At 44.0% G+C, this 13,391-nt stretch overlaps 1 protein-coding gene across 2 annotated transcripts in view; it reads right to left on the bottom strand.

Annotated features, from left to right (window-relative positions):
* The window catches only part of LOC115149379 (phospholipid phosphatase 1), a 28,323-nt gene that overhangs the window by 2,082 nt on the left and 12,850 nt on the right, over positions 1-13,391 (bottom strand). Inside the window, exons 2-5 of one of the 2 annotated variants that reach the window (XM_029692202.1) lie at positions 12,060-12,211; positions 9,861-10,144; positions 6,708-6,765; positions 88-264 (exon numbers count right to left, since the gene is read on the bottom strand). In XM_029692202.1, the coding sequence (XP_029548062.1) occupies positions 88-264; positions 6,708-6,765; positions 9,861-10,144; positions 12,060-12,211 (671 nt within the window). The remainder of the gene's footprint in view (positions 1-87; positions 265-6,707; positions 6,766-9,860; positions 10,145-12,059; positions 12,212-13,391) is intronic. The other variant, XM_029692201.1, reaches the window with a different exon arrangement.

Genomic DNA, 13,391 nt, shown 5'->3' with positions numbered 1-13,391 from the left:
AACTATCAAAGCTCAAAACCAATTTCCATTGTAAAAAATGGACCAATATTATTTTCAACCAAATGAAGCGGTGTCGTGGTTACTCACTACCAGTGTGGCCATGAGCACTCCCTGGATAAGGCCAACCAGGACGTCGCTCCAGTGGTGTTTGTAGTCAGACACGCGAGACAGTCCGGTGTACACAGACGCCGCGATTAGGAAGAACTGTAGGGTTGGTCTCAGGAGTCTGGCCCACCCTGCCTGCAGCCTGGCCTGGATGTACAGCTGGGAGAGACGGATGGAAATTAGTTGTTAGAATAAGGCCTTGTGGTTTTACTACTAACTTGTTTGGCCAGTTAAACTGGAGTTACAGGCTAAAGTCCTGTTTATATCTGGTGCTAACACGTGGTTGTTGTCTGATTAAGATAATCCAATCTCTGATCAAGATTTGCCACGTCTACACTTGGCATAAAAATGTGTTTCTGTCTGCATTGTGACCAGATTTCGTGGTCCCTCTTTATGAAAATGATTAGACTTTAAAAACAAAAAAAATGTTTGAATTTATTCATTTTAAGACCATTATGGTCAATGGTGCCAGCTGTCAATGAATTTAGAGGGCGGGATAATCATTGAAATGTTTTTACTGACCAGATCCATCTACACTATATCCAGACACAATGCATGCCTGGCTACTTTACGCGTATTCTGACCTTGAACTTAAGCATGGTGGAAATGCCAGTACCAGAAAGCCACGCATTTGGGGTGAAGATCAAAGAAATTGAGGTGTGGCGGAGGCGTATATAGATACGCCGTATTCTGACCTTGAAACCATAAGGTAGCGCTAACCTGCCAGTTGGAAAAAGTATTACTTCATTTTTTTTTGTTAGAAATAATGTCATTCTCCATGCGCTGTAATTTTTAAATTGATATGATGAGCTAGGTAAACTAGTAATCCATTTGGATAAGGGGATTGTAATTATAGGCTAATTCTTTCCCAATGTGAAGTAATAAATGCTGTGCCATTATGCAGGATTTTAATTGTATGGCCTAATAACTTGCAGTGATTAAATTCGGATATCAAGGCAAAGAGTCTCCACAAATGTACCTTTTTGACTATCTAGAATGTTCTAATCATTATGCCCCGACTTTTCCTGCTTCCTTCAATTTGTAGGCTATAGCCTATGATGACTATTATTTACTATCGGTAGCGACCGTAAGTAATAAACACTTATATTTAAATGCCAATTTAGTGTTATTTCCCTTCCCTAAATTTGTCTCATTCCATTACGTCGTTTGATTTTGCCTGCCGTTCTTTGTTTCCTCTGTAAAGCCATCATATCCTTGTGGCTGAGGGTGAAGTAGTAGTGGATACTATAGTATTTAATGAAGGCCAAACACAAATTGTAGTAACAATGAATTGGGACATGTATGCTTATTAAATCACGGCATAAGACTTGCCATCACAGTTCTATGATCAGTGCGGGCAATTAGGGTATACTATTGTGTACTATTCTCCATATTATAATTATATTGTAGGCTACAGTACTTCCAACGTTACCATTGATTAACTGAACGCGGTAACTTTAGGTAGGAATCAAACCACCTTTTTTTAATACCTGCCACAAGCCTCGTTACACACCTCCATAAGGTAAGTCTGAATAACAACTGAGAAGTGCGTAGGATAGACATTCATTCCTTAAGTCTGAATCGGCCCCCAGGGCTTTTGATCGTCTACACCTGTCTACAAAATGTGGGCACAATCAGGGCAAAGGATGAATGTTAGCACCAGGTATAAACGGTTTAAATGGATTTACTACTAACTTGTTGGACTAGAATAAAATAAGGTTTGCTGTCCTAATACCCAACCTCACACAAAACAGAAGGGTAAGGAGCAGCACACTGTCTGTTGCATAACAGCGTCGCCAGAGCAATTGTAGTTTGAGGCTAGTTGTTGACATGCTTTATACCTCTTGGGTTTCTACTTGGGTTTGTGTGTTTCTTTTGGGTGGGTCACAGCGCTGGCTAATTTAAGTCTGGTCTGGTTTTGTCGTTTAATGATGTTCGTGAGGAGCTGGTTTTGCCACTGTGCTCTGGTCACTGTTTATGCAAACGTTGTGATTTTGATGATGAGGGCGGCTGTGTGCCATTGTATGCTCTCTTCTGTTTCCTCAAACCATCTCTGTGGGTGGGCTCTTCTCTCTAACCACTCTACATGGCAGATTCTCAACTACAGCCAAAACCTCTAAAGTACTATTTAACCAACCATTCAGCTTCTGTTAACAAGGCCTATAACTTGATGAATAAAGTTTAAAGGAATTTAAATGTCAACTTCAATATACAGGTTGAGATAAGTGTGTCAAATCTGTATGTTATCAAAACAAATAATCTACTGATCAAGGTGACTGACTGACTGACCTCCAAAGGTGACTGACTGCTTATTGTCTACAGATCAGTGTACATGGTTGAAAAACACTTCTATGGGACACATCTATGCTTGACTCAGTAGTTCTCAATGACTTTGTACAATAATGGGTGTGTCTGGTCTATTCATTTAAATGGAAAACAAACCAGCCACACTTCTTAAAATAGACTATGGGATTGTCATTGCCACTCCTTCAGTTCTGTCTGACGTAAACATAGTGATTTTACTGGTATGCAGGGATAGACCGAACACTGTTTGTCTCTTCTTGTTTGAAGGACGTTTTACTGCTATTTGAAGGACTTTTAACTTCCATTTAGTGACACGATGCTTCCATTTGCTGCAGTGAGTGTTCATATTTTGTAACGTGACAGGACTTTGTCCCCACGACTATTTTTCTCTTTCGTTCCTTACTGAGTCACCACAGTGTAATAAACCTAACACTGGGCAAACAGGAACAGCAGTTCATGAAGAGCTGTTGCTGGTGTGATCCCGGGTCATCCCGTACCTCACCACTGATAAGAGAACTGTTTTAAACTGGGGTCATGTTCAGTAGGGCTTCCCGTTGCAAAACGTTTAATGGAAGATAACAGTTCCGTGCTCTAATTGGATATGTTAGCGTTTTCTCCCTATTGCACACACCCGTCTCTGAGCCTGGTCACAGTACTAATGGGGAGGCCCAGTAGTGACATATAAGGGTCATGGTCATAAAGCTTGTCAGTCTTGCTCACAACTGAATTAAGTTTGGTTCCTGGAGGAGAGGGAGCGAGGGGGTAACAGCACAGGCTACCTCTGTCAATGTGCTGTTGTAAGAGCCTACAGTGTGTTAAAGCCCCCAGTGTGTTAATGTCCCCCTTGCCATTTTTATACTCATTTTGAAAGTTACTGTAGGTAATGAAGGAGTGTATTATAGCATGTGCGTGTTACTGTATCCCAGAGTAGAGGTCTATACGGGTCCACCCGAATACCCGCGCAGGTCCGGATCCAGAATTCAGGTCCTGAAGGTGCAACAGTGCCTCTTCAACCTCAGGAGGCTGAAGAAATTTGGCTTGGCCCCTAAAACCCTCACACTTTTACAGATGCACAATTGAGAGGATCCTGTCAGGCTATACCACTGCCTGGTATGGTAACTGGACCGCCCGCAACATGGCTCTTCAGAGGGTGGTGCGGTCTGCCCAATGCATCACCGGGGTCACACTGCCTGCCCTCCAGGACACCTACAGCACCTGATGTCACAGGAAGGCCAAAAAGGACATCAACCACCCGAGCCATGGCCTGTTCACCCTGCTATCATCCAGAAGGCGAGGTCAGTACAAGTGCAGCAATGCTGGGACCAAGAGACTGAAAACCAGTTCTCAAGGCCATCAGACTAAATAGCCATCACTAGCCGGCTTCCACCCGGTTACACAACCCTGCACTCTGGAGTCTGCTGCTTTGGAATCACTGGCCACTTTAATGTTTAAATGTTTACATACTGCTTTACTCATCTCATGTATATACTGTATTCTATTCTACTGTATTTTAGTCAATGCCACTCCGACATACCTCGATCTAATAGGCCCATATTTCAAAATGTCATTATTTTACCTAGATGTGTGTATTTTTGTGAATTGTTAGATATTACTACACTGTTGGAGCTAGGAACACAAGCATTTCGCTACACCAGCAATAACATCTGCTAAATATGTGTATGTGACCAATAATATTTACTTAGAATCCTATTTCTAAGAATGCTCTAAATAGACCTTAGTGTTCTGTTGTGGTCAGGAGTCAGACCTCGCGGAAGATCTGCATAAAAATGCTAAAAACTTTTCGATTGAACCGACACATGCAGTGTGTACCGTGAATGCAGTCTCCGCGACTGTGGGAAAATTGCCTTTATTTGTCAATCGCGCTATAAAGTGGATCTTCAGCACTACGGATTGAATAGAGCCCTAACACACACTGCTATGTGGACCATTCAGAGCTGCCTAATGTAATGTTACTGTCTGCACCCCAGTAAAGATCAACATGACCCCACCCACTGTTTTTTTCACTTTACCCCTACCTAAATGTACAAATTACCTAAATTACCTCGACTAACCTGTACCCCTGCACATTGACTCGGTACCGGTACCCCCTGTATATAGGGAAAGGGAAGTCATTTTTTTAAACTTTTTTTTTTATATACTTCAGTTTTAGTAAATATTTTTTTAACTGCATTGTTGGTTAAGGGCTTGTTAGTAAGCATTTCACGGTGACAAATAAAATTTGATTTGAACACAGTGTACTGTTATGTTTTTGCTGCGTTTTTAATTCTATGCAGTGGTCCTCTATAAATATTCTCTGCATGTCTTGTGCTGTAATGACCTTGAAGTAAACTCAGTTGGTCACTAAGCAATAAGGCACAAGGGAGTGTGGTATATGGCCAATATACCACGGCTGAGGGCTGTTCTTTCGCACGACGCAATGTGGAGTACCTGGAGTACCAATACAGCCCTTAGCCGTGGTATATTGGCCATATACCACAAACCCCCGAGGTACCTTACTGTTATTATAAACTGGTTACCAATGTAAATAGACAAGTAAAAATAAATGTTTTGTCATACCTGTGGTATACGGCCTGATATACCATGGCTGTCAGGCAATCAGCATTCAGGGCTCGAACCACCCAGTTTATAATGTGAATCTTATATACTGCTCAAAAAAATAAAGGGAACACTTATACAACACATCCTAGATCTGAATGAAAGAAATAATCTTATTAAATACTTTTTTCTTTACATAGTTGAATGTGCTGACAACAAAATCACACAAAAATAATCAATGGAAATCCAATTTATCAACCCATGGAGGTCTGGATTTGGAGTCACACTCAAAATTAAAGTGGAAAACCACACTACAGGCTGATCCAACTTTGATGTAATGTCCTTAAAACAAGTCAAAATGAGGCTCAGTAGTGTGTGTGGCCTCCACGTGCCTGTATGACCTCCCTACAACGTCTGGGCATGCTCCTGATGAGGTGGCGGATGGTCTCCTGAGGGATCTCCTCCCAGACCTGGACTAAAGCATCCGCCAACTCCTGGACAGTCTGTGGTGCAACGTGGCGTTGGTGGTTGGAGCGAGACATGGTGTCCCAGATGTGCTCAATTGGATTCAGGTCTGGGGAACGGGCGGGCTAGTCCATAGCATCAATGCCTTCCTCTTGCTGCTGACACACTCCAGCCACATGAGGTCTAGCATTGTCTTGCATTAGGAGGAACCCAGGGCCAACCGCACCAGCATATGGTCTCACAGGGAGTCTGAGGATCTCCTCTCGGTACCTAATGGCAGTCAGGCTACCTCTGGCGAGCACGCGGAGGGCTGTGAGGCCCCCCAAAGAAATGCCACCCCACACCATGACTGACCCACCGCCAAACCGGTCATGCTGGAGGATGTTGCAGGCAGCAGAACGTTCTCCACGGCGTCTCCAGACTCTGTCACGTCTGTCACGTGCTCAGTGTGAACCTGCTTTCATCTGTGAAGAGCACAGGGCACCAGTGGCGAATTTGCCAATCTTGGTGTTCTCTGGCAAATGCCAAACGTCCTGCACGGTGTTGGGCTGTAAGCACAACCCCCACCTGTGGACGTCGGGCCCTCATACCACCCTCATGGAGTCTGTTTCTGACCGTTTGAGCAGACACATGCACATTTGTGGCCTGCTGGAGGTCATTTTGCAGGGCTCTGGCAGTGCTTCTCCTGCTCCTCCTTGCACAAAGGCGGAGGTAGCGGTCCTGCTGCTGGGTTGTTGCCCTCCTACGGCCTCCTCCACGTCTCCTGATGTACTGGCCTGTCTCCTGGTAGCGCCTCCATGCTCTGGACACTACGCTGACAGACACAGCAAACCTTCTTGCCACAGCTCGCATTGATGTGCCATCCTGGATGAGCTGCACTACCTGAGCCACTTGTGTGGGTTGTAGGCTCTGTCTCATGCTACCACTAGAGTGAAAGCACCGCCAGCATTCAAAAGTGACCAAAACATCAGCCAGGAAGTATAGGAACTGAGAAGTGGTCTGTGGTCACCACCTGCAGAACCACTCCTTTATTGGGGGTGTCTTGCTAATTGCCTATAATTTCCACCTGTTGTCTATTCCATTTGCGCAACAGCATGTGAAATTTATTGTCAATCAGTGTTGCTTCCTAAGTGGACAGTTTGATTTCACAGAAGTGTGATTGACTTGGAGTTACATTGTGTTGTTTAAGTGTTCCCTTTATTTTTTTGAGCAGTGTACATGCCCTATCAGTGAGTGCACATATTGCCCTTTGAGGAAACCCCATAGTGGATACTTACTGCCAGGAACAGCATGCAGTACATGGAGAAGGAGGAGTGGCCAGAGTAGAAGGACAGCCTGCAACACAACAACAATGGCATCATGGGATTGCTGTGGTGGCTGTGGGCACTTTGAATGCTGGGGAAAAACGCTGGGAAATAATTCAGCATCCACTTCAATCGGCTCTGTGTTGGTGATAGATAGATTATCCTATTGTTCCATTGAATAACATAACTGGCTAAACTCACACATGTACACACAGAGGGGCTAAACTGTGACACCCTTTTCCGGGTGATAGGGTTGTGAGCGGGGAGAGATGTCCGTTGACGTCTGTTATGTGGGTGGGGGGGGGGGGGTGGGGGGGTTGGATGTTAAGACAGTGTCAGTCAGCCTGGCCGGTCGGGGCAGTTAGAGGGCCGCTAGCCTAGCTCGCTCATCCGGCCAGCTTTAGTGTCTTCCTGTTTACTTAAGCAGTGCTGCACTGCCCATCCAGCAGATTACTGATAACCAGCGGCTGATATAAACACTGTGGAGAGCTGCAGGCCCACAGACACTAGTTACTGTTGAGAGAGCCGCAGTGCTGATGTACACTAGTTAGTGTTGGGAGAGAGCCGCAGTGCTGATGTACACTAGCTCGTGTTGAGAGAAAGCCACAGTACTGAAGTGGACACTAGTTAGTGTTGGGAGAGTCAGTGTAACACTGATAAATAGGCTGGCTGCTTATCAGGGAAAATGTCTTAAGCTTTCTCTCTGTACTTTAACCCTTCCACATCAATAAGTGTGGGAATAAAGGCCAAACTTGAATAAAGAGGTAGGCCCATAGCCTCTATCTCCTTTGACATTGTACTGGGAAGCCTGGGGTTGCCCTAAATACACTGGACTAGGAAACTTGGGTTTACCTTGGTTTGCCTTTGTGTTAATGGGTCTTGCAATTTTGCTACTGAACCGGTGGTGGGTCTGACTGAGCTTGGACGTTCCTTCCGAGGTCTGCTCTGCCTCTCTGCTTTCACTGAAAGCTATTCTCCAAGCGTACTTGTTAATTATCACCATGGAGACAAAGGTCAATATCAGATGAGGCGCTAACCAAATTCTGTAAAACCAGGTCACTCTAAATTGAATCTGACAAGATTAGAACACCCTCTCTTGTTTACTCAAACTGACCGACGTACACAGGAGAGGAAGTCTGTCCTTATTTTAGTTTTGAAATCAACATCCAGGATTTTCTATTTCTAGAGCAACAACAAACGAGTTAGTTGTCGAGTGGCTGTTGGTTTGTCCCACCCTTAAACATACCTTATTGTTACTGGCTGTGGTGGGCGATAGCTAGCTAGCTAGCTGTCTGTCTCTATATAGACTTTCATTTTGGCTGTGGTGTGAGACAGCTGCCTGTCTGCCTGCCTGCCTGCCTATCTGTAGACTGTCATTACCTCATGGTCATGTGGTGAACCTCTCCCATGTTAGCCAAGAAACCTGAGTATAACCTATACAGAGACTACCCTAATCTCTACCATGATCCTTGGGTGGGCTCTCCCAGTCTCGTGTGGCCACAGAAGGTTATATTTACCTGGGTGTGGCTCTGGTCTCCCATGGCAGCCCTTCCCTGATCGGGCCCGGCTTTCAGTGTTTTCTTTGGTATGGTAGTCATTAATAGAAAAAACACCTGCCTGGTGGACCGAGTGAGTAGAGCAGGTCAGAATAACCTACAGATCATCTTTCTGCAATGTTAGCATTTCCCTAAGGGACATGAGGCCCACCATCAGCCAGAGCCTTGGCTTGTGTATGTGTGTTATAGGTAATCCTCTCTAATGGTTTACAGAGGGTTTGGGACCTGACTGTCTTCCCTCACTGCTGTACTGTCCTCACAGGGTAAATAAAGATAATTACATAGTGAGGTTGACTTACAGCTCTCTTGGCTCCCTCTCTGTGTGATATCTGGCTGAACTTCTGTCTTCAGCCTTATCCACCAGAACAGCGGTATACAGGTCTCTATTGTTTTGACATTATGCTGGTGGATTATGTTACAGTACCGAGGAAATTTGGATCTGCATGGTCGAGCTTTCTCTCAACACAAACTAGTGTCCACTTCAGTACTGTGGCTCTCTCCCAACACTAACTAGTGTCCACTTCAGTACTGTGGCTCTCTCAACACAAACTAGTGTCCACTTCAGTACTGTGGCTCTCTCCCAACACTAACTAGTGTCCACTTCAGTACTGTGGCTCTCTCCCAACACTAACTAGTGTCCACTTCAGTACTGTGGCTCTCTCCCAACACTAACTAGTGTCCACTTCAGTACTGTGGCTCTCTCCCAACACTAACTAGTGTCCACTTCAGTACTGTGGCTCTCTCCCAACACTAACTAGTGTCCACTTCAGTACTGTGGCTCTCTCCAAACACTAACTAGTGTCCACTTCAGTACTGTTGCTCTCTCCCAACACTAACTAGTGTCCACTTCAGTACTGTGGCTCTCTCCCAACACTAACTAGTGTCCACTTCAGTACTGTGGCTCTCTCCCAACACTAACTAGTGTCCACTTCAGTACTGTGGCTCTCTCCCAACACTAACTAGTGTCCACTTCAGCATTGGGGCTCTCTCAACACTAACACAGCCTGAAACTTCAAAGTGTGGGCTTGCCTTCCTCAACAATGATCTCATGGTCAGCACTCAGCATATTATCTGACCATAATAAACAATACAACAGGATATATTGTATTTCAGTTGATGGATGATGTCATAATTCAGTCAGTAGATTTGAAAGAAGCATCCCAGCCAGTCACAAATAGTTCCCTACCCCTCCCTTTGATATAAAGCATATCTGTAAGGCATATGGTGGAAGCTCCACCAAGTCACTGTACATACTACCTCAACTAACCGGTGCCCCCTCACATTGACTTTGTACCGGTACCCCCTTTATATATTATTCTTTACTGCTCTTTAATTACGTGTTACTTTTATCTCTTATTCTTATCCATATTTTTTTGAAACTGCACTGTCGGTTAGGGGCTCGTAAGTAAGCATTTCACTGTAAGGTCTACACCTGTTGTATTCGGCGCATGTGACTAATACAATTTTTGATTTGATTCTTCAGATCTGCTTTGAACACTGAAGCGATAGGGGGCCAAGGGGTAGTGGGTAAATTTGGCCCAATTGTCAGTTTCCCCTCAACAACACCCACCTGCCCTCATTGGCCAAGCGTGCGTCCCCTGTGCAGGTAAAGTCCTCTATGTAGGTGCCTGCCGTGCAGTTGATCAGCTTCCAGTCAGGCTTGCACACGTCCAGGAAGTGGGGTCGGAGCCGGCCAATCGAATACTTGGCGATGTCAGTGAGCGATTGGCTCATGGCTGCCCCGAACACGAATGTGCCGATGGATTTGTAAACACGGGCCACATACATGTTGCTGAAAGAGGACTTTGATTTGATGCGTTTGAGATAGACCGAAAGGCACTCTCCAAAGACCATCTGTGAGGAAGGGAGGAGAGGAAGTAGACAGGTCGTGAGGTTAGGTCACTCACTGTTCCCTCACAGCTTGGAGTTACAAGATTACAACTGGCAAGTCAGCCACTAAAATTACAGGCATTTCAAAAGGTCCACTGCTGCTGTTTTTATCTCTATCAATTCATTTCAGGGTAACAAGTACCTTACTGTGATTGCTTGTAGTTAAAATGGTCAAAAATAAACAAATAGCTTCTTAGCAGAGAATTTCTCAAGGAAGAATGTTGCTTGGACTGTTGGAGTGGTTTGAGTGGGGAGGGGAAAACTGAAAATTAGCTGCTGTTGGCAGAGGGTTGGAACTCTTATTGGTCTATTAATAAATTTACTGCATGGTGATGTCACCACGGAAGGCCAAAGTTCCCTCCAATCAAAGCAGGCTGAAAGTTCAGGTGGTCTTTTCAAACAGCTCTTACACTAAAAGGCATCATTTTTACAATTTCGCATAATTATTCAAAACCTCAATGTGGAAATGCATATAAAACACAGAACAATCATGTTCTTGACTGCACTGGCCCTTTAAGTAAAATAGACCCTTGCATTTTAGAGGAATGTCCATCTGAGTGACTATAAAGGCCTAACAAAGATGTCCACTGAAAAACGTGTGTAAAGTCAAATGAGTAGACGTTTTAAAACAGGGAAAACAAACACACTGGTGCATCACAATACAGCTTCTGAGTCCCACCTGAGCAGTCAAACTTAACCTGTTCCTTTAGAAGATATAGCTATTTGTGGTCATGTGTCAACGGTAGAAACTATTTTGAGACCATGTTGAATGTAAAACATACGTCATAGAAACATTGTGGGTGGGTTGGGGGTCTTTTTTAAATGGTGTTTTCTTGTAAATAAGTGGATGTGGTTGTTGTGGACAACTGTCTGGCTCACACCTCTCTACCACTCTGGGGGACAATGAACAATGAAGCATGAGAGGTTATCTGGAAATGGGCCAACAACTACAATATGAACATATGCTTACTGCTGTACTCTCAAGGGGGTGGTGTTGTCCTGATAACGGTTTCTGTTGAACTTGGAAAGCCCAACCATTTAGGGTAATTCCAGGTCATTCATGACGTGTAAATTAGTTACATCCAGTGTGAGGGTTTCTACTTGCAGAATACAATTACACTGACTGACTGGAAATGTGTGCGGAACATGGGAGGTGAATTTATGTACATTCAATGGAACAAAAGCTTTTTTGAATGTGAATGCTGCAAAACCTGTTGTAAGACTTGATAACAGCCACAACAAGGCTCCTAAAGTGCCTCATCTCAGAGTAGGAGTGCTGATGTAGGATCAGTTTTGTTTTGATGAATAGTAATATGTGGACAGGGGGGACCTGATCCTGGATCAGCACTCCTACTCTGAGACGCTTTATGAATATGGGCCTCTGTGCTTTGAATTTGACTATAGACATTCTCAAGGATATTTACTAAGACAGTCAGTGGAATACTGGCAAAGAGTCAAGCGGGAGATCTCTGAGGGAGGGATAGTTTGGCTATTCCTATTGTATCGTTCAGCTGGAGACTGAGTCGGCTTATGGAGAGGCCTTTTGTTTCAGTGACTTTAAAGGTCAACCGCCATGGTCTGATACTTCTGTGTACTCACAGACCACAAATGTAACTAACACAGGTTGGGGTTTGATTTTTCAGTTCTCGTGATACTCTAAAATAGGAAGCTCTGTTTACATGATGCATATGCGCCATCTTTGGTTGATTTTGTTATTTTTTCATAATGTTATTTGACAATACGATTAATGAAGCAAGCCGTTAAACTAGACATACACGTAATTTGTGTATGTATGTATAGCCTAAATGAATGTTAAGCACAAAATGGCAAAGGAAGAGAAAGTGAAGTTAACTAGTGAACATAAAACAGGTGCACTTACAGTGAGTATTGTGACGGGTATCATAACTCCACCTAACAACTCATAGGATATGGTGTCTTCTTTAAGAGGGTACTTGATCGAGTCATCGTTACAGAAAAATCCCCGTTTGAAGGGATTGTGTAGCGGTGTGAGTATTGCGAACGGGAGTCCAGCTAGCAAAAAGCAAATGAAAGAACAGAACAGGAGGAACAGGTTAGGAGAGTAGACTCTGAACACCTTGTTATCCCGCACCCACATATACCTGTCTAACACTGAGCAGAAGAGAGCATTCGGAGAGGAAAGTCCAGACAGACCAGCCAAGACATACACTGTAGTGATCCTGTATGGCTCAGTTGGTAGAGCACGGCTCTTGCATCGCCAGGTTTGAATGCCGGGGCCACCCATATGTAAAACGTGTGCATGCATGACTAAGTCACTTTAGATAAAAGCATCTGCTAAGTGGCATTTCTAAGTAGATATTTTAACATTGCAGGCTGTCAGGAACAGGAGGAATGGAAAAACAACATGGTAGCTAAAGAGAGTTGTCATGGGAACTAACACTACTCGCTCCCCTGGTGAAGAGGTGTTAATGGAAGAACCAACAAAGACCAAATGATCCTCCCTCTCCACCACCCTAAACGTTTACAACTGTTTCGTGCTTGAGTGCACAGTGCAATGGACATGCAATCCACAAGTAGGCCTAGATGTCCACTCCACAATGGACATTCTGCTTTCTTCTCTCAAAATTCAATTCAAGAGGCTTTATTGGCATGGGAAACAAATGTTTACATTGCCAAAGCAAGTGAAATCTCTCTGTTTCTCTTTCTCTCTCCCTGTGTTCCTTAAAACACAGTGGGTCATCATGTTGGAAGTAACTGTAATGCTTTTTCAGGAAGATGTTAGTTACATTAGAAACTTCAGGAATATGTTATTTACATTAGAAACTTCCAAATAGTTTCACACTACATACAGTAGAGAAACGGTATACTTCAAACGTGCTGTGGAAGTAATCATTAGTAATTTGTAATAAACACAAAACCATAGTTTGTAAAACGTCAAATCGCACACTGCAAGCTTTGACACACATTGACCGAAGGAAAGTAGAAACTGGATGTGTAAAAAGGTTAGTTGAGGTTAGTTCACATTAGTATGCAAATCCTCTCCATAGCTGAATGAAGAGGTTATATTTTTTTACATTATCATGGTCAGATCATACTGCTGACATCAAAAAGGACCCCAGCACAGTCTGACTGTCAAGGACAGAGAGGAGAAACTGGTCCCACAGACTCTCAGGTGATAGATTCACTCTCACTAGCCACACCCCTTTTCTCTATTCTGCTGAAAGCTGCATTG

Source organism: Salmo trutta, chromosome 15 (assembly GCF_901001165.1).
Source record: "Salmo trutta chromosome 15, fSalTru1.1, whole genome shotgun sequence".
NCBI lineage: Eukaryota > Metazoa > Chordata > Actinopteri > Salmoniformes > Salmonidae > Salmo > Salmo trutta.
The sequence above is the reverse complement of the archived record's forward strand: the minus strand, read 5'-3'. Positions and strand labels throughout refer to the sequence as shown.